Genomic DNA, 26,046 nt, shown 5'->3' with positions numbered 1-26,046 from the left:
CAGCTTTCTGAGCAGATCAGAATCGGTCCCTTAGTGTGTACAGGGCCTTGTATGCGTCTCTTCTAAAGCTCTGCGCTCATTGTTTGGTATGGGTCATAGGGTCGACTCAATAAAGGTCAACCTAAATTGGGTTGACCATCGAAGGTCAACAGGACTTTGGTAGACACCTGAAATAGGTTGACAGTTTGGCACAAGCATTACGTCGAAAATGGGAAGGTTGACATGAGTTTTTCACGTTTTTATTTGTCCCAAATGTCGACATGGACACAGTCTAAGGGGGATATTCAATCGCCGTCGAGCATCTCCCGTGGGGGAGATGCTCGATGGGCCCTATTCAATGCTGTCTTCCCCGACAGCATTGAACAGGGTTTCCTGGCAGAACGAGCCCGACAGCTCTAGCTGTCGGGCTCGTTCTGCCGAGAACAGCCGGGAAGTGACGAGCTGCCGGCTGCATCTCGTCACTTCCCGGCCGCAACTCGCGGCCACGCCCCCTTCTCGTCCCGCTGCAGGCGGGACATTGAATCCCGCCTGCATGTTCTCGGTCGAGCTGACCGAGAACGGGACTGGGTCACGGCAGGCGAGCAAGCTCGTCTGCCGTGACCTGAAGATTGAATACCCCCCCTAGTGTACTGTGTGGCTCGCTGTGCTCGGCACAATATTCTATTCTGCCACCAAGCCATAGTGGATGGTAGGGTATGAAAGACCACATGTCTGCTTAAAAAACATCTAAAACTCATGGTGGCCTTTTGATTGTTGACCTAAGCCCTGTCTACCTTCAGTGGCCGACCTAGTGGCAGTATCCCTTATTGTTTTACAGAAATCTGAGGTAGCCTACTGTATATAAATATTATGTTCTTCATAACTTTCATTTGTGGATTTCCTTTATATGACCCTGGGATCCTGTTTTTTTATTTTGATATATTGTTTTCATTCGATGTATAATGTTTACATTAAATTAAAATTGCTTGGGTTTTTTTTTCTTTTCAAGTAAATGAAAGTGTATGAAGTCGCTTTATTATTATACTATATAATTGCATTTTTGTCTTTTGATTCATGCTTATTTTTGTTCTTTTTACCACACCAGATACAGTCTGATGTTAAGCTGGACAAAAGTCTGCGAATTCGCTACTTTATCACTGGTAGAGGAGTTACAGAACCACCACTTGGCATGTTCATTATCAACGAAAGAACGGGTGAATTGAACGTAACCGGGATTGTGGACAGAGAAGAAATTCCAATGTTTTTTGTAAGTTGGGTTCAACTTTAGTTTTATATTGTTTCTGTATTTTCAGTATTAGTTATTATGCTTTTATATGGCACCACAAAGGATCTGCAGCACCCAAATACAGTACATAAACGAATAAAAACATTAACTTACTGTTAAGTACCATAGAGGACAAGTACAGGGTAAATTAAATATAGCTGCATCAGCAGAGGACACTGGAAAAACTATCATCGTGGTAGAAAACTGCATGATTTGGTGCCATCAATGTGGAAGGTTACATTATAGAAGAGTTTAGACTCCACCAATAGTCTTTGCCTTACCATTTATATTTAGGGTGATTTTCCCCCTTTGTTTCTCATACCTGTTTCTTGCTGTTCCACCCTGATAAACTATTCTTCTAAACGGTCACTTAATATTTTTAATTGAGACCGTTTTCCCTGAATCTACTCAACTTTAAAGCAATATGCCACCAAATATAATATTTTATTTGTACGTTCTTGTTTCCATGTTGTGAGTAGTTTTATTAAGGTGCCTATATATTAAAAAATATATTCAGGATATTGGACAAAAACACCTGTCCATAGCCAGTCCCCCTGCCCCTTCGTCCACGTTCTCATCAATAGGCATTCCCTGGCATCCACTGAAACATTGTCCCCCAACCCTAGACTTAAAAATAATGCACTATTGAAGAGAGCTTTTCTTGAATCCCATCTGGAAAATACATTTAGAACACCGGCAAACCCTACAGCATGTTGTTATAGATTAATATATTAATCAGTGCTTAAAGTGGTCCAAGAGAGGTGGTGGAACTAATTACCCCCATCATCTCCACCCCCACCCCCCTAGTGTTCCTGCGTCATATTACACCATCTTGCCGTTTAGTCAGATTACGAATACACAGTAGTGCTCTTTGCTTACATTACACTTCAGTTGTATTAAATATATGCAATGTCCGGACCTGCAGAAGTCGTGCCCCTTATATAATGCCACAGAAGCACTCTTTATACACATATAATGCCCACAGTAGTAGTGCCACCTATACATATGACTCCAGTAGTACTGCTGTTTGTCCATGATGTAGTTTTAGCAACTCTTATTCATATAATGCCTATACTAGCTTTGCTAATACACATGTAATTTATCCCTACAGGTTCAAGGGGCATGAAAATGGTCCCCTCCATCCCCCACCCCTGACCCCTTCACACAGCAGTGAAGAGCATACCTTAATAAACCATTGCATTTCACACACGCACAGGCCTGTGGACAGCACACTCTCCCGACCAACAAACCTACTCCACAATATATGTTATTTGTAGAAGTTACAAGCATTACTATTAAGTTGCATTGGGTTCTATTAGGACATAAACCTACAGCACATTTTACTCGTTTCAGCTAAAAGGATATGCCCGGGATCAGTTTGGTAATGATGTGGAACCTCCTATAGATCTTCGAGTGAGAGTTTTGGATATCAATGACAACAGTCCCGTGTTTACACAGGAGGTGTTTGTTGGTATAGTGGAAGAGTTGAGCCCTTCAAGTAAGTGTATTGATGAAATATTTTTAGGAATAGACCAGTTTACACTACGTCAAGTCTACGTTCATGATTTTTTTTTTTTTTTTTTTTCCTCTGAGGCCATAATTTGTGATTTATTTAGTATCACCAATACAAGCAGAAATACATAGTTTGTTTGATACCAGTCTCTTCATTTGCCTATATACATTTTGTTTTTGTGCAGATACTCTCATTATGGTTCTAAATGCCACGGATGCAGATGAGGAAAATACAGCGAATTCTGAGCTTGCTTACAAAATTGTGTCTCAGGAGGGTCAGTCTGGGATGTTTATGGTGACTAAGAATGGTGAGGTTCTAACAACTGTGGCTACACTCGACAGAGAGGTAATGGCAATTTGTGTAAATATTAGTTGAGAACTGTAATAGTGTTGGAAGAGGAGACATCCCAACTAATGGAGCAACATTTTTTTTTTCAAAGGTGGGGGGGGGGAGATGATGGGGGTAATTAAGCACAAGTAATTGGACCACTTTAAGCACTGATTAATATATAAAATTGCACACTACACTAAGATTAAGCCCATTAAACATTGCTATACTCTGCTGTGCCCATTAAATATTCTGCTGTAATGACAATTACACATTATGGCACACACTGTAATACCTCTTACAAATAACACACACCATAATGGCCATGACACATGATGGCATACACCAAAAGTTCTTAGTGGCATGTCAGAGCGGTGGGGGGCAGCGTAAGGGCACACAGTGCGACACACAAAGGACAGGGTCCATTTTGAGGTTTTAAAAATGGGCAGGGTACGGCACCCTGCAAAAGAAGCTTAGAGGGAACACTAGGTGGCAACTGTACACCCAGCTGTGATGCGATATATAGCAAATATTCTCATGTATTACTCTGCTTATGCATTAAACGGTTATCCTTGTAATGTGCAGAAGGACAAGCTCTCTGATAAAAATTATTGTTCAGCCGCAATGTCGGTGAATAGGAGAAAACAAATCGGTCTAAGGTTACAAAACACATCTTGGTGTTTAGTAGCTAATGATCCTCCCATAATGATTTATTCAGTTACAACTTAACCTTTTATATGACTGATTTGAGGTGGACAGGGGTCTTGAGATGAGAGAGAGGGTCACAATTTGTGTACTAGTTTAGTTAAATATTTGTTTTCTTTTGGATACCACGCGTCTTCACGTGCATTTTGTTTCCTTTGATATAATTCAGCTATAATACAGTTTCTTGAATCAAGACAACTAAATATCATTTCCATTTTTAGTAGTAAAATGTATTGTTCATCATCTAAGATTTTGAGTCCACTGTTATGATTAAGCACGGACAATACCCCTTTAGGGTGCTTATACAATTTAAAATCCTATACCATTGTATATGCCATACAATGGCATACAATTCGATGGTATACAATTTAAAATTGTATAACCTCGGCTAACATCGCATCACATACCATCGTATGCCTTTCCGTGCTAGGAAACAAGTATAATAATTTACAAAACAAAATTTATTGTTCATAAGGCAAAAAACATTTATATGTATTTTTATATTACTTTAGAAACAAAGTAGCTACACTATGATTGTTCAAGTGAAAGACCGAGGTGTAGAGCAAACTGGTGGATTGACTGGAACGGCTTCTCTTAAAATCAAAGTGAAGGATGTAAATGACAACATTCCGCGTCTGGAAAAAGAGGAGGTACAATAAAAAGCAGAACTGCCTTTAGCTTTTCTATTCACACATTCTGAGAGCACTGGTAGAATAGTTCTTGACAGTACAGTGCACAATAATATAAAGTCGTTGCTCTTTAAAGAACACCCATTTTTCTGTGTGCCCTGCACTTAGTACATTAAATTCCATATAGATTGTAAGCTTGCAGCAGGGCCCACTTACCTCCTGTTTGTTGTTACCCAGTTTGTTTATCTCTGTTTACAATTTGTAAAGCGCAACGGAATCTGCTGCGCTATATAACAAACTGTAAAGAAATAAATTAAATCTGGGACACCTGTTGTCCCATAAAGAAATGTTAATATGTTCAACACAATATGATGTCAGGCATTTATAAATAAGCTGCCAACTCACCTGTTCTGCCTGCGTAACCTGGATCTCTTTAATTTACCCTCCATACACCATGCATACACAAGGAACAATGCCGTAACTGATCCGACATTGTTCACGAGTGTATCAAATCGTTCATCGTGTGTACACTGAATGATTTCATACACTTCACAAATGATTGGTCTATGATCTCCCAGCATGCAGGGAAGATCATAGACAACAGTTAATGATACGCAAACCCACTGATCGTTAACGATGCACGGAAACGATTTGCATGATTGGTTGTTCCCATGAAACGGCCCACATTGTCCTTTAAATCGTTACGTGAGTATGCACCTTTTTAAAGGTGTCCATACACGGTACAATTATTGTATACAATATCGCTTATCATCGCATTGCATAGGTTTTGCAATGAGATGAGGTCTAGTACAAAAAGTATATGCAGCACATACTTTTTGAGCCGTGTGATGGGAGCATGCATCTCATCGCACCCAACAATTGTACCGTGTATGGGCACCTTAATTTTGGGTATAAACTTTAATATTATCTTTCCAATCTATCTGGTTGCCTATATAATTATATCTAATGCCGTGTATTTACATACACAATAGAAGGCCCCTTCTGCGCCTGGTGGTAGCACCCACGCCCACCTGTCCTATATATTGGTTTTAATTAGGTTTCTGACATTTCTTAGACTGCATGCAGAGCAAGGTGAGACCTGCACAAATGTATAATGGATTATCAGATGGGGGGGTGCATTTCTGGGTTGTGTGCCCCCCTAGATTGATGTGGCTGTTTGGCCTCAGGAGCAACACAAATTAATTTGTACCCCCCCCCCCCCAAATGTTAGGGACTTGCCCGACTAATGAGGTCACCTGGACGCGGTGGGCAAGCCGTTACTTATGGCCATAAATAAGCGAAGAACCTCGCTAAAAATGCTAAATTTTACTGCAATATTCATTAAATTGGGAGTTTGATTTGTGCACCGGCAACTTTGACTTTTTGTATGCAGTTCTACTGAAAGGTCTCCGCATGGTCGCACTTCTCAATTGGTGTGCACCCCAGGACCCCACCCCTGTCAATCTATCTGGTTGCAATGGAAATCTGGTAGTGTCTGCGAACAAATTGCAGACAAGCTGGGAAATGGACACAAACTTTTGTATCTTTTGTCTGACCATTATTGTCTGTTTTCCGTGTTTGGGAGCAAATTGTCATTTGCTCCCAGAAATTTACCAGTTTTCATTCCAATCAGATTGGAATGATTTAATTTTATAGTGTGTATCCAGCTTTACAGCAGACATTGGGCCAGCTGTAACAAGCTTCAAAAATTGATAAAATGGAGATAGGTAGGAGATGATTGGCTGGCTGTTTATCAGTCATGTTACAGGCTGGATTTGAAAAATGATAGGTAGGAGCTGATTGGATGGTTCTTTATCACTTTTTAAAGCTTGAAACATCTGGCCCTCAGTCCTTCTTCTTTCTTTTTTTTTCAAAATTAATCTGTCACCACACAATATAACGGTCACACAAGGTGACTAGACTGACTCATTTCATATAACACTTGTATCTTGTGTTTAATGGATTATACAGAGCAGACCAGAATTGCCACAGCTACATTGCAGCTGCTTGTGTACAGACTCAATTGCTCACAAATATACAAGTATCCTCAAATAAATATCCTGTTGCAACTATGATGCATTTCTGGCAACAAAAGATACCTGACACTAGAAAATTCTCATGTGACTTGGCATGGAATTGAAATGAACAGAATTGGGGAACGCACGTGTATATTTTTGTAATTATTTATACACGTAAAAACCTTGCCTAAATTTTTGTAGTATTGTGGTACTTTTATTTTAACTGTATCTTAAACCCCGTTTCAGTATGAAGGAAGCATTGAAGAAAATGTTGGCAATGTGGAAGTATTACGTATGAAAGTATTTGATGACGATGAGGAATTCACAGATAACTGGCTGGCTAACTTCACTATACTGTCAGGCAATGAAGACCACTACTTTGAAATTGTGACTGATACGCAAACTAATGAAGGAGTGCTAATGTTGGTGAAGGTAATATGCTGGTGACAGTTGGGATCAAACACTTTTTAAATGGAAGAATTTTTTTGTGATTTTACACTCCACCACCAAATACATTCCATCTTCAGGAAATGTTGTGGTACTTGTTTCCTAGCACGGCCACAATCGTTGGGATCGTGTACCTTTAAGTTAAGGTACACGATCCCAACGATGGACACGATTTCCTTTGAAATCAGGTCCATTTTGCCGGCAAAGGTAAAAAATCGGGGGCATCGCGTTGGTCGGGACCCTAACATTGGTCCCGAAGCGATGCCCCCGATTTTGCCATAGGCTTCAATGTTAAAATATTTTAACATTGAGCATCGCGTCGGTCTTGTGCCATTATAATGGCACAAGATGAGATGGACTTGATTAAGTCCATCTCATATTGAAAAAAATGTGAAATGGGCCAATATGACCCATTTCACATTATATATGGCCCCGTCGTGACCCCACGATAGCTGCCAACCCGAAGCGTGGCGAGCGCAGCGGTGCGCGTCCTCCGACCTTTTCATTCCCCTACTATCCACGTCGGCGTGGAGTCGAGAATATATAGTGTGGCGAGCGCAGCGAGCCACCGAGCCCGAAGCGTGGCGAGCATACCTGTGAAGTTATACGCGTCCCCTCGCGGGGCTCGCTGCGCTCGCCACGCTATATTCTCAACTCCACGCCGACGTGGATAGTAGGGGAATGAAAAGGTCGGAGGACGCGAACCGCCGCCCCTCGCGGGCTCGCTGCGCTCGCCATGCTTCGGGTTGGCGTCTATCGTGGGGTGGGGTTTACGTTGTAAAATTTTGGGGTCTAGGGAATATTTTACATTGAATCCAATGTAAAATCGGGTCCCAGGGACCCTATTCACATTTGATTCAATCAAAAAATCAGGTCGATCGCATCGCATGCGACCAAATCGCATGCGATGCGATCAACGCGATTTTTCCGACACGACCACCCCGATGTAAATCGGTGTGGCCGTGCTAGGAAACGAGTACCAATGTTGTTCTTCTCTCTTAGAACACTTGCTTTTTGTTTCACAGGTGTAGTAAACAGTCCTATTCTGCCTCTTCTGTTTTTTGTTGTTTTTTATTCTGAGTTTATCCTACATAGAATACCATAGAAGCCTTTAGAATCCCAGTAGACCCTGTGTTATAGTCTCTCTGTGTGTATGATGTGCTCAGGCAGCTGAAATGGGGCCACTCTGAGGTCATACAGGACAGATGATCTGGGAGGGTTTATGCTGATCAGTCGCTGTGTGTACCTACCTTAAGCCTTGTAACTTTCATACTACAGATGATGTCTGAAAGTGCAATTTTTAAATGAAACCAGTAAACCTTTAATGTTTAGCACATATATTTAATACAAATTTGATACTTTAGAGCAGTGGCTCTCAACCTCGGTCCTTCGGACCCCCCCAGCAGTTCATGTTTTCAAGGTCTCCACACAGAATCACAAGTGAAATAATTGGCCCCAACTGTGGATCTTTTAAAATGTCTCAGGGAATAATGAGTGCACCTACAGGGTGACCTGGAAAACACTAACTGTTGGGGAGGTTGAGGACCACTGTTTAGAGCAGGGCTGGGCAACACCGGCCCTCCAGATGTTAATGAACTACACATCCCAGGATGCTTTGCATTAGTTTTGTCATGTGGCCATGCTGAAACTGATGCAAGGCATGCTGGGATGTGTAGTTCATCAAAATCTGGAGGGCCGGTGTTGCCCAGCCCTGGTTTAGAGGCTTTAACCACTTTTGCTTCAATTTAATTCATTTAATAAATGGGTCAATGAGCATCTTTTTGTTTTTTAAGAAACATATCCTTACTATTCCCAGATACATCCAGATTTTATATCGCATTAGCAATGTAAAATGTACTTGTGTTTTTTGTTTTTTTTTTTAGCTAGATGCTTACCACTGAGTAATAGGCAACATTGTATTACATAATTATCATTTAGGAAAATTGTCTCCAATGTATAATAAGCTCTAGAAAATTTTAAAAATCTTTTTTTTTTTCTCCCCACCCAGGAAGCGGACTATGAAGTGTTGCAAACTGCTCAACTCAGCGTGATTGTTTCAAATCGAGCAGAATATCATAGCTCAATCAAGCATTTGATTAGTGGAGGAGTTGCAGGGGGTGGTGGAGGTGGAGGTGCAGCCGGTGGGGCAGCCGGTGGTGCAGGTGGAGGTGGAAAAGCCGTTCCTATCAAAGTGAGGGTGGTGAATGTTCGAGAAGGTCCTGTATTCAAGCCTAGGAGGAAGATACTTGCTGTTAGTGAGGGGAAGACCATAATAAATCAAGTGATTGGGTCATACCAAGCGTATGATGCCGACACTGGAAAAGTTGCAGAGCATGTCAAGTAAGTTTGCCTTGGATATGGATGACATGGATTGTATATACAAATTGCACAAAAACATGGATACAATATCCATAAAAGAATGCTGTTGGTTAATCTTATTGTTACCTGTGATCCTAGGTGACATCAGGCAGCCCCATTACCCCCTGCACAAAGATTAAGCGTATGTACAGTGTTGCCCACCGGAAGGAGATATGTAGGGAGAGTATGAAGAGTGAGAAATGGGGGCCGGCTGGGGTGTGTGTAACGAGAAAAAGATGGAAGGTGGGGATGCCCAGCTGATTAAAGACGGCATAGCTATGTTACAGGCAGGGTATTAACTATAACTTTTTGGGCCCCATAGCAATATATCTAGAGAGGATGTCAAAACAACTATTTCTGCCAATTATAAACCTTTCACACCAGCCAAAATTCCCGGTTGGTCCCTGGAACAACCCTGGACTAGTGCTGGTGTGAAAGGGTCCAGGTCCAAAATCCAGGGACTGATGCCCTAAGGAATCACCGCAAAATTTAGATCCCAAAGATAACCTTTTCTCCCGAATCTATTCTGTTTTTCTAACAGAATTAACACCGTTAAGATAAATTGGCATTAGACCTCGCATATTAATTCAAGTGCTTAACAAAAGGTTTACATTTCTACCACAAAAAAACAGCATGGTGCTCTGTGTTATAGTGGAGAGACTAAAAAACATGATTCTTTTATTTTTTTATTTTATAATAAATATAATAACTTGAGTCCAAATCTAACTTTTCCCTTGCTTGGAACCTGTTGTAACAGTCTGTAATTTTCCTTTAAAGTGTCATCAGAAAATGTATACTGGACTCCAGTATTCCACATTAGTGGTATGCCCGGAAAACCGATAATTTGAAAGTTTTTTTGCTTCTTTTCTCAAACACACATAATGCATACCTCTTGGAGCAACGTTAACACAACATGTAGGTCATGAGGCTTAGGGGGGTATTCAATGTCAGGGTCACGGCAGTCGAGCTTGCTCGACCACCGTGACCCAGTCCCGTTCTCGGTCAGCTCGACCGAGAACACGCAGGCGGGATTCAATGTCCCGCCTGCCAGGGAGCGAAAAAGGGGGCGTGGCCGCGAGTTGCGGCCGGGAAGAGGCGAGCTGCAGCTAGTCACTTCCCGGCTGTTCTCGGCAGAACGAGCCCGACCGCTAGTGATGTCGGGCTCGTTCTGCCGAGATACCCTGCTCAATGCTGTCGGGGAAGACAGCATTGAATAGGGCCTGGCGGGCATCTCCCCGATGGGAGGTGCTCGCCGGAGATTGAATATCCCCCTTAGACAATTCAACTTAAATGTGTGGAAAACGAAAAAATGTATATAAGTGATCTGCAACCTTTAACTTAGGTAGCAGCAGTGTATGATCAAATCTGGTACATTGGGTATATTATTCAATGTAATAAGGAGACACGAGATGCTGGTACACTTCATAAAACTAAATCAATCAACAAATGTGTTGTCCTGGCCTTCAAGTGTTACTCTTAGTGTTTTTGTACCTTTTATTCACATTGCCTGTGTAAAGGAAGTGCCTACTATCCAAGGCAGTACTGGATGACTATACACTTTTTTTTTCTCCAATATACAAAACAGAGTACCATGATGTTTTTTGTGTGGTAGTTAAATCTACCTTTTGTTAAGTACCTAAAAAATATTGGGATGACTAATGTTTGTTTAATCTGGCTTTTTTGCTAAAGTTTGAAAAACTAGTGATTTTACCATAACACAAAACATAAAGAAAATAGTATGTATTCGGAAACAGCCTGGGATTTTGACTAAGTCGTTCTGAGGGTCGAAATCCCGGATTGCATACCACCCTGAGAGAGAGAGAGAGAGAGAGGGTTTCATGGATAGAGAAGCAAGATAAAGGGATGAGGGAGGCATCAGGGAAAGAGGTGGTGTGAGAGAGGGGAGGAGCAAGAGTGAAAGGTAGGGAAAAGAGGAAGGGTGTTGGGCAGAGAGAGATAGGGGATTATTCTGGTTCACTCACAAAGGCAAATTCACTCTCAGATGGACAATACCATATGCACTGCAGGTGGGGCTGATGTAACATGTGCAGAGAGAGTTAGATTTGGGTGGGGTGTGTACTTCAAGCTGATATCTATATTTCAGTGTAAAAATAAAGCTGCCAGTATTTACCCTGCACAGAAACAATATAACACCCATATGTTACATCAGCCCCACCTGCAGTGCATATGGTATTGTCCATCTTAGAGTGAATTTGCTCCTAAATACCCAGAAATAGCAGCACTGCCAGGAGCTGGCCAGGCTCCACTTTGCTGCAGTGAGGGCTGGCGCTACATCCTCCCACACTGCAGAAAACTGACATACACAACTATTTTACAGAGACCAAGGGGAGGGAGAATAGACACGAGGCACCGAGCCCGAAGCATGGTGAGGGCATGGGGTACATCCAGGGCAAAAAGTGCCAGACTCATGTCGGCCTTTTAACTGTCGACCTTCCAACCCTAAAAATGGACACCTTGTATGAACTGTAAATTTTACGGTTGTTAAAAATTTGTCATCAATGAGTACTCCTGAGGCATGCAGTTTCTCATAGTCCTATATTGTTTTATAACAGGTATGCAAAAGAATATGATCCAGATAATTGGTTTACAATTGATTCAACTACAGCTGAAATTAAAATTATAAAAATGCCAGATCGGGAGTCCACGTTCTTGGTTAATGGCACTTATGTAGCTAAAATACTGGCAATTAGTGAAGGTAAGTCATGTTTGATGTCTTTTTGGAGAATGTTATATATATATATATTTATTTGGAATTTATAAAAAAAAATAATAAAATCATTTTTTACATTTATAAAAATTTTTTTTAGGACTTGATAATTATTAATCCCTTTCCTTTAGTATTTGTCTACTACTGTAGTTGATACTTTAGCTCTGGTGCTGCCCACATTTATTTGATGTGGAGCTTTACTGTGTGTGTGTGCATGTTGAACCTGAACCTGGTATTACATAAGAGTGCATTGTATATCTGAACACCATCATTTTTCTATTTAAGATCTCCCAGGAAAAACCGCCACGGGAACCATCGCTATCGAGGTGGAAGATGTGAATGACAATTGTCCAGTCTTGGAAAATCCGACTCAAACTGTCTGCGACAGTGCGCCCTTTATCAACGTAACAGCGATGGATCGAGATTCCTATCCAAATGGTGCCCCTCTAAAGTTTGCAGTGGTGGATGAGCCTCCTGGCAATGCCAAACTCTGGAAAATTGGAAAAACCGATAGTAAGTTCATTGTTTTATCACATTCGTTTAATACACCCTTAAGAGTAAGGTTGGTTTTGATTGGTGTGGGAATTCTTTTTCATTAGGCTTGCCTCTAACATTAAATGCAGTGATTTCATCTCATTGGAGCATAGTATATTTACCCATCATTCCATCCTATATCCAGTGGCGTAACAATAGCACCGCAGACCCTGCGGTGGTGCTGAGTGTGGGCGCCGCAGGTCTGCGGGGGCTATCGCTGCCGGGACCCGCAGATCGACTTGTCTGCGGTACCAGTGCTCCTCCTGCTGCTAATGAAAAATGGCCCTTACAAAATGACTACGCCCTTGCAGCAGACTGTTTTTGAGTAGGCGGGGGCCTCCTCTAGCATCCTTTAAAAATGGTCTGCTGTTAGGGGCACATTTTTTAGTTATGCCACTGCCTATATCAATTGATTCATAAAATGAGTGAATATGCACTTTCGGTACTTGTGTATTATAGCGGCGCCACCGATGTTGGTCGTGCAATGTTTTTATCGCATCGTATGCCATACAACCGATGGGATGCGATGCGATGCGACGCGATTTGACACCACTATTCGATTAAAAATTGTACAAGCACCCTAATGGGTGATTTTAAGCACCCTAATGGGTGCTTACAATGTAAAATGCACCCCCACGCCACCCCCCACTATAAACGTGAACCCGAAGCGTGGCGAGCGGCGGCGGTACACGTCCTACGACCTTTTCATACCCCCACTATCCACGTCGGCGTGGAGTTGATTTTATATAGTGTGGCGAGCCACCGAGCCCGAAGCGTGGCGAAGCCCCGCGTATACCTGTGAAGTTATGCGCGTCCCCTCGCGGGGCTCGCCACGCTTCGGGCTTGGTAGCTCGCTGCGCTCGCCACACTATATAAAATCAACTCCACGTGGATAGTGGGGGTATGAAAAGGTCGTAGGACGCGTACCTCCGCCCCTTGCGGGCTCGCCACGCTTCGGGTTCACGTTTATAGTGGGGGGTGACGTGGGGGCACATTTAACATTGTAAGCACCCATTAGGGTGCATTTAACATTTTAAGCACCCATTAGGGTGCATTTAACATTGTAAGCACCAATTAGGGTGCTTATACAATTTATAATCGCATCCCATCGCATTGTATGCCATATACAATGTCATACAATTTTTAAATTGTATGCCATTGTACAACATTGCGCGATATCGCATTGCATACCATAGTATGCCTTATGGTATACGATGCGATGGGCGCCACTATAATACACAAGTACCGCACTTTCCTTCTACAGTATAATGCCGCTCTATGGAGCACCAGATGTGTAATGAAGCATTCATCCCATGCTGATCGGCTAACAGCAGAACATTGATTCTTGAACCACTGATGTCATATTGTTGTGTTACTTGATGTGCACATCGATTAAAACCACAAATCACCTTAACACCACAAAGGACAACATGCATTTTTTGTAGCGACATCCTTACTCCCTGTATTATAAATTTTTTTATATAACCTGACATTTATTTTCTTTCACCATAGGTGTAAGTGCCCAACTTATACCAAACAACATTTGGGAAGGAACGCACCAAGTTCAAATTCTAATAACTGACAATCAAGGAATGAGCTGCCCAGAAAAGCAGATTCTAAAGTTAAGCATTTGCAGTTGTCAAGGTGGCACTGATGGTTGTGCTACGCGGCTGTCTGACACATCTATTGGTCTTGGAGGTGGCGCCATTGCACTGATGATTCTTGCTTGTTTACTCTTACTATGTGAGTATAGAGTGAGAGAGATTAGTGAAGTGCCAATGTGACTGACCATGTGTAAATGGTGCTATTAGGACATTCTAAATCTGGTTCTAATCCTATACACGGAGGGTTGTTCATTTAATTTTGAATAAATTCAGGTTCATTTTAACTTAAAAGTTTATGGGTTCTATGTACTAATCTTGGAGATAAATTGGATGGAGATAAAGTACCAGCCAATCTGCACATGTCCTTCTATAAACATGGCCTGGTACATTATCTCCGTCACACTTTATATCCTGGATTTCACAGAATTGGTGTCAAACCTCACAGAAAATAACACAATAAAAAAAAAAAAAAAAAGATACTTGTGTATTTTGGCGGCGCCCATCGCATACCATAACGCATACGATGGTATGCGATGCGACGCGATATCGTTCAATAGTGTACGATGGCATACAATTTTCAAATTGTATGCCATTGTACATGGCATACATTGCCATACGATGCAATGCGATTAAACATTGTATAAGCACCCTAATGGGTGCTTATACAATGTTAAGCACCCTAATGGGTGCTTACAGTGTTAAATGCACCCCCACGCCACCCCCCCACTATAAACGTGTGGCGAGCGCAGTGGTACGCGTCCTACGACCTTTTCATACCCCCACTATCCACGTCGTCGTGGAGTTGAGAATAGAATAGTGTGGCGAGGGGACGCGGATACCTGTGAAGCCCGCGAAGGGACGCGTTTACCTGTGAAGGTAACCGCGGGGCTCGCTGCGCTCGCCACACTATTCTATTCTCAACTCCACGCCGACGTGGATAGTGGGGGTATGAAAAGGTCGTAGGACGCGTACCACCGCCCCTCGCGGGCTCGCTGTGCTCGCCACGCTTTGGGTTCACGTTTATAGTGGGGGGGTGGCGTGGGGGTGCATTTAACATTGTAAGCACCCATTAGGGTGCTCAAAAGCACCCTTTAGGGTGCTTATACGATTTTCCATCGTATAGGGGGTCAAAATCGCGTCGCATCGGGTACATGGCATGCGATGCGATACGTTCATCGCCGCTATAATACACAAGTACCAAAAAAAATACAAACATTGTATGTATTGTGCACTCACCAGGCTTGTAGAATTAAGTTACCTTTTAATCTCACCACTTAAAACTTTTCCTTAGGTCAATGTTTCGGTACTAATCCTGGACCTTTCTCGAGACACAGAATTTCTATATACGAAAGGGGTTATGGATAATTCAGTCTTCAAAAAGGTCTGGGATTAGGATCGAAATGTCTATTAATATGTGAATATATATGGCCCCATGTTCATGAGATATGCCTGAGTTAAAGACAACCCAACAATTTACTTATATATTTTTTATTTTTAACAGTGGTCCCCCTTTTACTGCTTTTGTGCTATTGTGGCTCAGGTGGGAAAGGATTTCTGGTTGTTCCAGATGGTCCAGAGGAGTCCATTCTAATAACCAACAAAGAAGGAGCGTCCCCTGAGGACACCGTAAGTTAAAAAAAAATGAATTAACACCAATTAAAGGACAACGACCATTTTAAATTTGTTCTCATTGTTTTCAATCTATTACACTTCAGAAATACATTGGTTGTTGAACTCATGCAAAGAAAAAAAGTCTTCATGCTAGGCAGTATCAGGATGATAAGTCGACATTGTCTAAGTAAACATGGCAATGCATGAAAAGGTCGACATGGGTTTTCAAAAATAAATTTTACTTTCATGTATTGCTAACCGTGTGCACTGATTGGCAAGTGGTTGGTTACACAGGTTGGGGGTTCACGTTCTCAGGTGTCAACATTGAGACAAAACGGGATATAGTCATGTGCCTTTTCATTGTCTAATTTTTTTGTCAATGTAGACCTAGTACATGTCGACCTTATGGTGTCTATAACCCTTCCTATGGTCCCTATTGACTGTCAATGTAAACACTGTTGACCCTTTGATTAAAGCACTTGCCATCATGCCTAGATATCAATAATACAAGAGTGGTTGCACCCTGCTTGCGGCAATCCTAAGATAACATGGACACGCACATTCCAGCAGCCCTTTACAATGGGCCCAAGCATATACAAAGTCTCTCTTGTCTTTAACACTTGCTGCCAGGTTATGGATTGATCAAGGATGAGTGATAAAAATGATGTCTTCACATACAATGCCATAGGATGAAAGTTGGTCAGCATGAACACCACCCACCAGTGTCCCTTCCAGAGAGTTCCAGCATAAACCACATCTAGAGTCTATCAACATTTTTGCTATTTTCGCATACTTTTATCATATGACCGCATAGGCACTCCTATAAAACAGCCAATAACTTAATCACATTATTCAAAAAGAAAAATGTATAATAGTACACAGGACACATACCAAAAAAACCTCTATAGAGCATAAAAAGTGAGGACATCCGTAAAAGTACAATCGTAAAGCTGAAGAAAAAATAAGTTTTGCAATGTACAATTTATGTCGACTGCTGATAAAAGAATATGATTGGAAAGTCGTAGACCGATTCATAGGGTGATAAATGCTGGGTGGAGTGCTGGAGACGGACGGGGGAGCTAAAGAGCGGAACCAGGGAGGGGCAGAATGCTAAAGAGATAAGGAAAAATGATGAATTCCTAAAAAAAATAAACTGGGGCATCTGGTTCATTTTTATGATATATCAAGTAGCATAATACACAAAAGCAGTAGGTCAACACCTGAAAAAGGTCAACATAACAACTGCATACCTTCCAAACAGGCTAGAGTTGGGTTTTTTTTTGTTTTTGTTTTTTTCATTTCCGAAAGCGAAAATGCATCCTGTAACTGAAACAATCTTTTTTTTTTTTTTCTTTCTTTTTTTTAAATGTAAAAATGCATTGAATAATATCCATTATAGAGCAGTACTCCTACTGCTCTATAATGGATATTATTAGATGCATTTTTACATAAAAAAAAAAAAAGATTGCTCATGGCCTTTATGAATATAAACAAGACTGCTGCCTAAGCATTTTCTAGGAAATGGTGACCTTGTTTTAGCAGAATAGAGTGCATCAGGAGATGGTATGAGGAATATTTAGTGCAGCCTCCGTTTTGAGAGACTTTTGATCAGCTTTTCATTTTTTGTGTGCAGAATTTTATCCTTCGAACATCGAATTCTGAAAGCTTTATTTAACGAAGTTCTACACCATTGTGGTGATGGTGTAAAGTAAAGGCATGTACACCAGAATACCCAGAAACAGTCTTCAGTTTCGTTTAGTTAGATTATCTAAATTAACTATTCTGCAAAAATGTTCGTACAAAGAAATTTCTGCAACACTTTTGGGCAGTAGTGTGCTGCATGTTGTGTGTGTCTTGGCGCCAGAAAATAGCCACATTTACTTGTAAGACAAAATTGTCCCTCCCAGTATCGCACTATACTTTGTAGGCCAGTTGGATGCAATCGAGCGAAGTCTGCAGCTTGGAGTGGCAGAATGTAAAATGAAGCGGTCTCGGTAGTAGTGGCTGTGTATTTAATAATGAGATGGCAATATCTTGGATGTGATTTTAATGGTTAGTCCAGGTTGTTGTGTTTTGTTTTTTGTTTTTTTTTGCAAGCAAAAATACATTTATTTATTTTTTTCCAACATTGATTTGGATACTTTTTATGAACCTAATAATCATCATCATCATCATCATCTGCTGATATTGAGATATGGCTGTTATTCTGAGATGACTAGTGTTTTAAGGGATATTAGAAGAAGATTTATCAATGCTTGAGCGAGCGATAAAGTGACGACAGCCAATCGGTGTCTGACATTTTAAACACTGCCGGTAAATTGACAGAAACAAAATAGTCAGCACTTTCTCTCTTCAAGGTTTGAGAAGTGTCCCCCATTATGCTTTTTTTAATGAATAACGAATAGAATGATACTGATAACAAGGAAAACAGGGAAATAAAAGGATTTGTCCTGGTGTGGTGCACCAACAAGAAATGTTATACATAAAACTTAACTTTTATTTATGTTAGAAGCAAGCGAAAATTGTTAAAAAAACACAGATAGACAAACAAAAGATGACGAATATTGTGTGTTAAAACTTAACACGTGCGGGCGTGTCGTGTTTGCTCCACTGGTTTGTATACAATTTAAAAAAATAGGACAAGCTCCGTTCAGGCTGTTACTCAATCTGGGAATTTATGGGATTCCCTTGAACATACACTGTTATTCTATAATATATTGGCTGAACAAGCTCTGTAATAATGTGTTCTTCAGGTCCAGTGACAATTGGCAACAATTTCTACAGGTTGTATTAGATTTGTCAATCACCCAGATTGGTTACACTGCATTCGGCTCTGTTATAATATTACTGTCCTGAATCCTATGGGTTGATTATACAGGGATTGTCTGTGGCCTCACACAATTTAAGATAAATGTTGGGAATTGTGAATTATATTTTTATTCCCTCTTATTCTTATAAGTACTGCTTTTAAGCAGAAATTGTGTGCCAGACCCGTGGGAGACAGACTTACTGGCGTTCAGTCAGACTCCTGCAGCAGATGTAAATTCTTTGCTGGTGTCCTCCTCCACAGCCAGTTAGATTGTTGATGTCCCCACGCTAATCTAGACAATTAAAGTTTGCTTATTAAAGTATATGCACCGACTGGGTAATGCAGTTGCCGAGCACGCGCTTTAGCTTAGCCGCTTTGTCAAGGCAAAAGTGAAACCTGATACTAATAACAGAAGTATATCAAATTCCAATGTTAGTAGATTGTGAGGTTTCCAATTTTAGGTACTTGTTTCCTAGCAGGGCGCTCAGATTTCCTACGTACGCTCAGTAGTAAATATATTCACTGCACTCTGAGTGAAATCACATCGCATGGCCCTTTTTTGTGGTGTGAGATGAGAACTCAGTAGTTCATATGGTAAAACACCACCACTCTCCACGTCACCCCAAAAGGTGGCGAGCTGCGGCGGGAACGCGTCCTCCGACCTTTTCATACCCCCACTATCCACGTCGGTGTGGAGCTGATCTTATATAGTGTGGCGAGTGCAGCGAGCCACCGAGCCCGAAGCGTGGCAAGCGGCCGCAGAATACATGTAAAGTAATCCGCGGGGCTCGCTGCGCTCGCCACACTATATAAAATCAACTCCATGCCGACGTGGATAGTGGGGGTGTGAAGAGGTCAGAGGATGCATTCCGCTGCACTCGCCACGCTTTGGGGTGACGTGGAGAGTGGTGCTGTTTTAGGTGTTATACCATATGAACTACTGAGATCTCATCTCATCTGCAATGCGATTTCACTCAGGGTGCAGTGAATAAATTAACTAAATTAACTACTGAAATCGCATCGCACAAAAAGCCATGCGATGCGATTTCAGTACGCAGAATAGCCCACTAAGCAAATAGCTTAGTGGGTGCCCTGCTAGGAAACAGGTACCAGATTTTATTGTCTCTTAACATCTACTTTTCAAAATTACAGTATATTAAAAAGTGTTTTTTTTTTCCCCCCTCTCTCTATTCCAGGCAGTCTTTGCACATACAATTGGAGCACAAGGTGTTGCAGCAGCCATGGCTGGGGGTGGTAACGAAATGCTAAAAGGAGAATCCTATGATATGGAAGGGTATGGGTACAACTCCAAGGGAATGTATAATTCCAGCGTGATGGTAGATAGACGATACGAAGAGCATGGAGGTCTGTTGACTGCAGCAGAAATTGCAGCTGGAGGTGGCAGCATGCGAGCTATTGGTGGGCTAGGTGCAGTAGCTGGTTCCAGAGCAGGAGCTCAGGTCTCTTTTGGTGCTTCTGAGAGTTATAGTGCTCTGAATGAAGGATTCCTGAAAGGCTATTTCTATGACGTAAGTACCACGCTTCTGTCTTAAAAAAAAAGTGTTCCCAAATCTGTTATAAAATTGAAAAACAAGCAACCATTTAGTTACACAGAATCCAAATCATTTTTTTTATTTTACCTTTTTAAGTTTGATCATTATATTTGTCTGTAAAAATAGCGTAAAAACAGCTTCAATCGACGTTTCAGTTTAAATAACGTTGGTCAAGGTCCTACAATATACAAAGAGAACTGACCTTCTATCCCTCACCATGTGTGATAGCTCCTGGCCACCTTCTTCCGGGTCCAACCACGACACGCGGCACAATGGGTGAAGTCACGTATATGCAACTTGCGGTTCATGGCGCTCCACCTGGAAGGATAACTTGCCTGGGAAACACGCATGTCGCATATACGTGACTTTATCCGATGCACCGCATGGCGTGTGTCCTTTGTATTCGAAGGACACGACCGCAGTGTACAAGGACGTATCTGTATTTCTTGTGTTCTGATCTTATTTTACGTTAACAACTTGTGAATAACCATAAGCCTTTCTTTTCTACTTACCTTTTTGCAGAAAGTAAATGCATTTGCCGATGAAGACCAGAGCCAAGCGGCAAAAGACTGTATTCTTATTTATTCAAAGGAAGGATCGGGCTCAGTCGCTGGATCCGTGGGCTGCTGCAGCTTAATTGAAAGTGACTTTGAAGATAACTACTTGGATGACCTAGGACTGAAGTTCAAAGCCTTGGCAGAGATTTGTCAGGGTACTGCTGTAAATGAGCAAATATCCAAGTATAATACCTATGAAGAACACAAACAAAGTGCTGTAGATGCTGAAGTGTCCTATATGGGTATAAGGCAGAATGAAGAAGCTGCAGAAGAACATGGCTACAGTATGGACAATTCTTATTCATTGTCTGAAATCCAAACTCAAAGGTTAGAACGTGAATCCATGCCTGTGCATAATGTGGTTGCTGAAGAATCCCATAGCTCTTCTAGGTATGTGCAAGAACCCATCATGCGTGGTAATGTTCTTGTGACCGAGAAATCTTACACTACAGGACCTACTGTAATTATTGAACCGGTGCGTCAGCAAAATTTGCTAGTGACGGAGAGGGTTATCCGTCCTGCCACTAGCTTCCATAACATGCTTGATATTTCTGATGGGGAAAATATTATGGTAACAGAAAGAGTGTTGACGTCTGACCAAGGATTGTCTACCTTGGTGGGTATTGGCGAGCCCCATGAATCGAAGTACGTGATGGTAACAGAGCGCCGTCTTGCACCCAGCGCTAATTTAAATGCATCTGTGGCTGTTCCTGAATTTTCCATGGGACAGAATGTAATAGTGACAGAGAGACATTATACTCCTATATCTACCACTAATGGGAGTGTAGTGATTCCTACAGAGATATCCGGTGGGAAAAATATAGTAAAGGAGAGCATTTCTATCTTGGATGGTGGGATGCAGGGATATAAGCATTATAACCAGGATGGTGGGATACAGGGACATACCCATTATAACCAGGATGGTGGGATACAGGGACATACCCATTCTAACCAGGGGGCCTATTTGGTAGAAGAACTCCAACCTTCAAGCAACAATGTAGGGAAGTCAACAAGTAGAGTGACAAAATACAGCACTGTACAATACACACGCTCCTAATCTGATCACAAAATGTTCTCTACTTTAGTTGTAAAGTTTTGCTTTTAGAAACTTTTTGTTTGAGAACCTGGGATTATAAATCTGTTATCCTTTAAGAAACCCTTTATCATATTACATATTTAGCAATTTGATACAAAGTTGTGTTAGTCATAACATGTTTTATTTACACTTAAACCTGATCGGACTGGGTTGGTGGCTACATTAAATCTGATGATGAGGCTGCCCCATGCTTCTCAAACATATATATATATTAGGTGCTGCAAAATATTAAAATGAATAATCCTAATCTGGGTACCACAGTGCCTCTGGTCCCCATTATTTATAAACCTCCTGATGGTTGAGAAGTGTTTGAGTGTTCATCTCAATACTAATCAAGGAGAGATAATTTGTTGGATAGATGTCCGCTATTCTTTAATAACAAAAATGTATGGTGAGAGAAGGGGTAGTCAGGACATACATTGGGTTGTTATTCTGGTGCTTTTACCACTCAAGACAAAGTATTCAAACCCCCTTTAATTATGGTAGACCTACTGTACTGTACATGGAAGGGGGGGGGGGGGGGGTGTTGCTTCTGAATGAGAGTCCATCCCAATAACCAATGCCCTGAAGGTAGCTGATCTGCTGTTTTTGTCCTCCCACTCGGATTCAGCCATCCACAGTCACAATCACAAAAAATGTAAGGAACATGTCAACATAACCCAACCTATTTGCAATGCTAACATGAGAACTTGCCGCAACTTTGGAGTTTCAAATAAATCTTCACAGGCTTCTTGTATCCTTCTGAAATACGATTTTGCATTAAAAAAAAAAAAACTTTTAAATTCTTAAGTCAAGATTATAAAAATATTTTTAATTAAAATTTCTGACCTAATGATGATTCTTCTTACTAATTGTTTGTATAAGAATATCGGTAATAATGTGAGTAAACTGTAAGTTTTTTTTTTTTTTTTTTTTAAATAGTCGACCTTTCATGAAAAACAGATTTGCTCACAGTCAGATGTAGAATGTATTTATCCACCTTTGACTCTTTGCACACTAATCCACATTCCTGTTGTAACAGTAAGTTGTCCTTGACTTTTTTTCTAAATTATTTTAGGTTATCAGTCACTTTTTCAAAGAGTTTCAGAGTTTGTTTTAAAGTGCACATGCACACTTTTTAATGCACACACATTCTATATTGAATCTCTGGTTTGCTGTAGTATAGCCGTCAATATTAAACAAAGTTGTTTATTATTTTTCTTCTCACCAGACAGATATGGAATATTTAGAAATGTTGCTCCTTTTTATGACTTTGTGTCGTTTAATGGATTTAATATTTACACAACTCGTCGCACATTTTGGTAACTGTAGCCTAATATCACAATGATAAAAGTAAGGGGGGGGGGGGGGAGTACATTAATAGAATGAATGCTGCCCTCCAGTAACATAATGCAGTTGCACACATAAATATTACATTTTGATAGTATAACATGCCTGATGTAAACTGAGTTTTTGGTATGTGGAGGATGCTATCCTAGTCAAGAACAGGGTTGGGCTGTGACCCAGGAATTTACCAGCTTGGTAGACCTGAATGCAAAATGCAATGTGAGTGGATCTAAAATCATGTCTGCAGATCTCCTTATTAGTAGAAACATAAGTCATTAAGTTGCTCTATCACCACCAACCGAACTTGGCACAACATTTTGCTAAATGTTAGTATAGGTATTACTATTTTTGTGCCACTGTGGTGTTGGCTGTCAGACACCCTAATATAACAAAATACAGGTTTGAGTATCCCTTTTCCAGGTAATTGGTTATCCAAATTATTCCGAGTTTCTGGAATGTACTTTCTATTACTATTTTTCTTGCTATAAGCACAACTCTAGACATTTGTAACTGGCACTACTGGGGGACATGATATGTAACTTGCACTAAATATGTGCAAAAAAATGATTGCTTAGTTTTCAAATTCAAAGCCTTAGATAGTATATGAACAGTGTTTTGGAACCTTGTTTTATGCACACAAAAAATTGTGTGTTTTTGATGTGTTTATACAACATAAATGCATTTAGTGTTCACACATGGGTCCCATCCTCAAGATTCCTCATTGAAATATAAAAATATTCCGAAATACGGAATAATCCGTTATCCAAAATGCTTCTAGTCCTGAGCAATTTGGGTAAGGGGGATACTCAACCTGTATCTATTTTATTGAAAAAAAAATTAACTTGTAAATAGTTTCATTGGTATTTTTGTTTGATGTCCGATGCCTATGGTACTTTCAGGCAGAACTATTGCTCTAGCTTAGCAATATCAACTGTTTGCACCTGCTTTATGTAAATAATGTACATAAAAAATTGAGACCTGTTAATCACTGGATACAATTTAGAATATAGAACAAAAATCACTTTAATGCATCTTGTATGAATGTTTTTATATTTTTTATTTTAAATATTGAATTTTGTAAAAAATAAATAAAAAAAACGACTTTTTTTAAATAGCTTAACAGAAGTAATTGTTCTATAGTTTTGTTAGCACTTCTATGCAATATAGTAACTTTTGAAATGCTCTTTAAAAACACTGACATTCCACCAAGCAATTTTTTAATTGCAGCAGGGGGTACTGACAACGAATATTTTGCTGTCAATTTATGTGATTCTAACAAGTCCATATACTGTATGAACATGACAAGATAAGATGATATTAGTCATGATTTGATATGTTTAGTACTGAGCTTTATGAAGTTTGGAGATTTGTAACATCCTGCTTCTTTTTGCCTGTAAATGTATGTAATGTACAGTAGCTGTGGTTATTTCTGTCAGCCTTGTCTGAAATTTTTTTTTTTTTCTTTTATGCGCCCTGGTAATATTTTTTTCTTACATTGCTTTTGTACATTTGGCTTGCAATAATATGTAGTACCATACCTTTTTTACTTGTATTGTGTTTAATAATGTGATACTAGACTTTTGGGCTTAGTGTTTATGAATAATATACAATTTCTGCTTTTTATTACAAAGTATGAAAAAAATGGCTGCATTGTAAATTTGAGTGTTCAATTAAATATTTTTGCACTTGTTTTGAAACATTGTATATTTTTGTGCGGAGTAAATAAAGCTAAAATGGAAACCCTTCCTTGTGTTATTTACTAGCGAATGTGACCCATTGATTGATTGGGTTTTCCATATACTTATAAAAATGATCCCAATTGTTTGTAGATAGAAATGCCATTTCCAATTTTAGAATGCATGTCTTCTGCAGCACAAGGTATGTACAGTATGTGTCTGAACAGTGAGATGATGTACAGTAGTTCTAGCATTCAGTACAGTAACACCTTGTCAGAGAGCCACCATATAACCTCATTGTAATAACATATAGGGCAGTTGTTCCCAATAGAGATATGTGCTAAGCCTGGGGTAGCCAACCCTAGTCCTCAAGAGCTACCAACAGTGCATGTTTTGCAGGTCTCCTCACAGAATCACAAGTGAGATAATTAGCTCCATCTGTGTATCTTTTAAAATGTGTCAGTGATTAATGATTGCAGCTGTGCAGCAGCTAGGTTGTCTGGAAAATGTGCACTGTTGGTAGCTCTCGAGGGCTAGGGTTGGCTACCACTGTGCTAAGCTATTTAGGGTAGGCTATTTCCTGGTGTTCGGATCTCCCGTGGAGAGCACATACACATGCAGAGATTTGTGCTAAGCAATTATGCTTAAGCAAAAAAAGGCCGGGTAGTGGTTCAGAATGAGAGATCGCCATCACTATCTCATTCTGTACACCGAGAGAATTGCAGTCACCTGCTAACAATTTGACTAGATTTTGTCTGCATGCACTGACTCAGCAGGAGATAATTAATCTCTCGGGGCATCCACACTGAGCGATCTGTGCTTACTTTCTAAGCAATCTAGCCAGATACTTGTGCACAAATTATTCAATTAGTACCACATTCATTTTATTAAATCATCTGTGCATAGTCGTAGATCGCCTTAAAACTTGGACTACTCCGTTGTGATTCCAGTAACTTAACCCATATTTTTAAAACTGTAACAATTTAAATGACAAAATCTTGTATGTTTTTTCCTTTAACCCCTTCCCGACATTTGACGTACATTTACGTCATGGCCGGGAGGTACTTCCCGACACATGACGTAAATGTACGTCATGGCTTCTAACTGTCACTGCGTCTATAGACGCGGTGACAGTTAGGAGATGTCTGCTGTCACTGACAGCAGACATCCCCCCTCGCCGCCCAGGGGGGGCAGGGGTGCCCCCCCCGGTCGGCGATCGCTGTGATTGGCTGTTCAAATCTGAACAGCCATTCACAGCGTTTCCTGTGTTACCGGCGGCTAAGCCGCTCGG

At 40.7% G+C, this 26,046-nt stretch overlaps 1 protein-coding gene across 1 annotated transcript in view; it reads left to right on the top strand.

Moving 5' to 3' along the window:
* DSG2 (desmoglein 2) overlaps positions 1-24,821 on the top strand; it is a 47,586-nt gene extending 22,765 nt beyond the window's left edge. Inside the window, exons 4-15 of the mRNA XM_083187473.1 lie at positions 1,085-1,246; positions 2,618-2,762; positions 2,962-3,122; positions 4,322-4,459; positions 6,703-6,888; positions 8,912-9,243; positions 11,835-11,977; positions 12,275-12,502; positions 14,036-14,266; positions 15,629-15,753; positions 19,744-20,076; positions 20,623-24,821. Of these exons, the coding sequence (XP_083043599.1) occupies positions 1,085-1,246; positions 2,618-2,762; positions 2,962-3,122; positions 4,322-4,459; positions 6,703-6,888; positions 8,912-9,243; positions 11,835-11,977; positions 12,275-12,502; positions 14,036-14,266; positions 15,629-15,753; positions 19,744-20,076; positions 20,623-21,714 (3,276 nt within the window). The 3' untranslated portion in view covers positions 21,715-24,821. The remainder of the gene's footprint in view (positions 1-1,084; positions 1,247-2,617; positions 2,763-2,961; positions 3,123-4,321; positions 4,460-6,702; positions 6,889-8,911; positions 9,244-11,834; positions 11,978-12,274; positions 12,503-14,035; positions 14,267-15,628; positions 15,754-19,743; positions 20,077-20,622) is intronic.
* The last annotated feature ends 1,225 nt before the right edge of the window (positions 24,822-26,046 follow it).

This window comes from Crinia signifera, chromosome 5 (genome assembly GCF_055691185.1).
Source record: "Crinia signifera chromosome 5, ASM5569118v1, whole genome shotgun sequence".
In the NCBI taxonomy this organism is placed as follows: Eukaryota; Metazoa; Chordata; class Amphibia; order Anura; family Myobatrachidae; genus Crinia; species Crinia signifera.
Note: the sequence above shows the minus strand (reverse complement) of the source record. Positions and strands in the feature narration are given on the sequence as shown.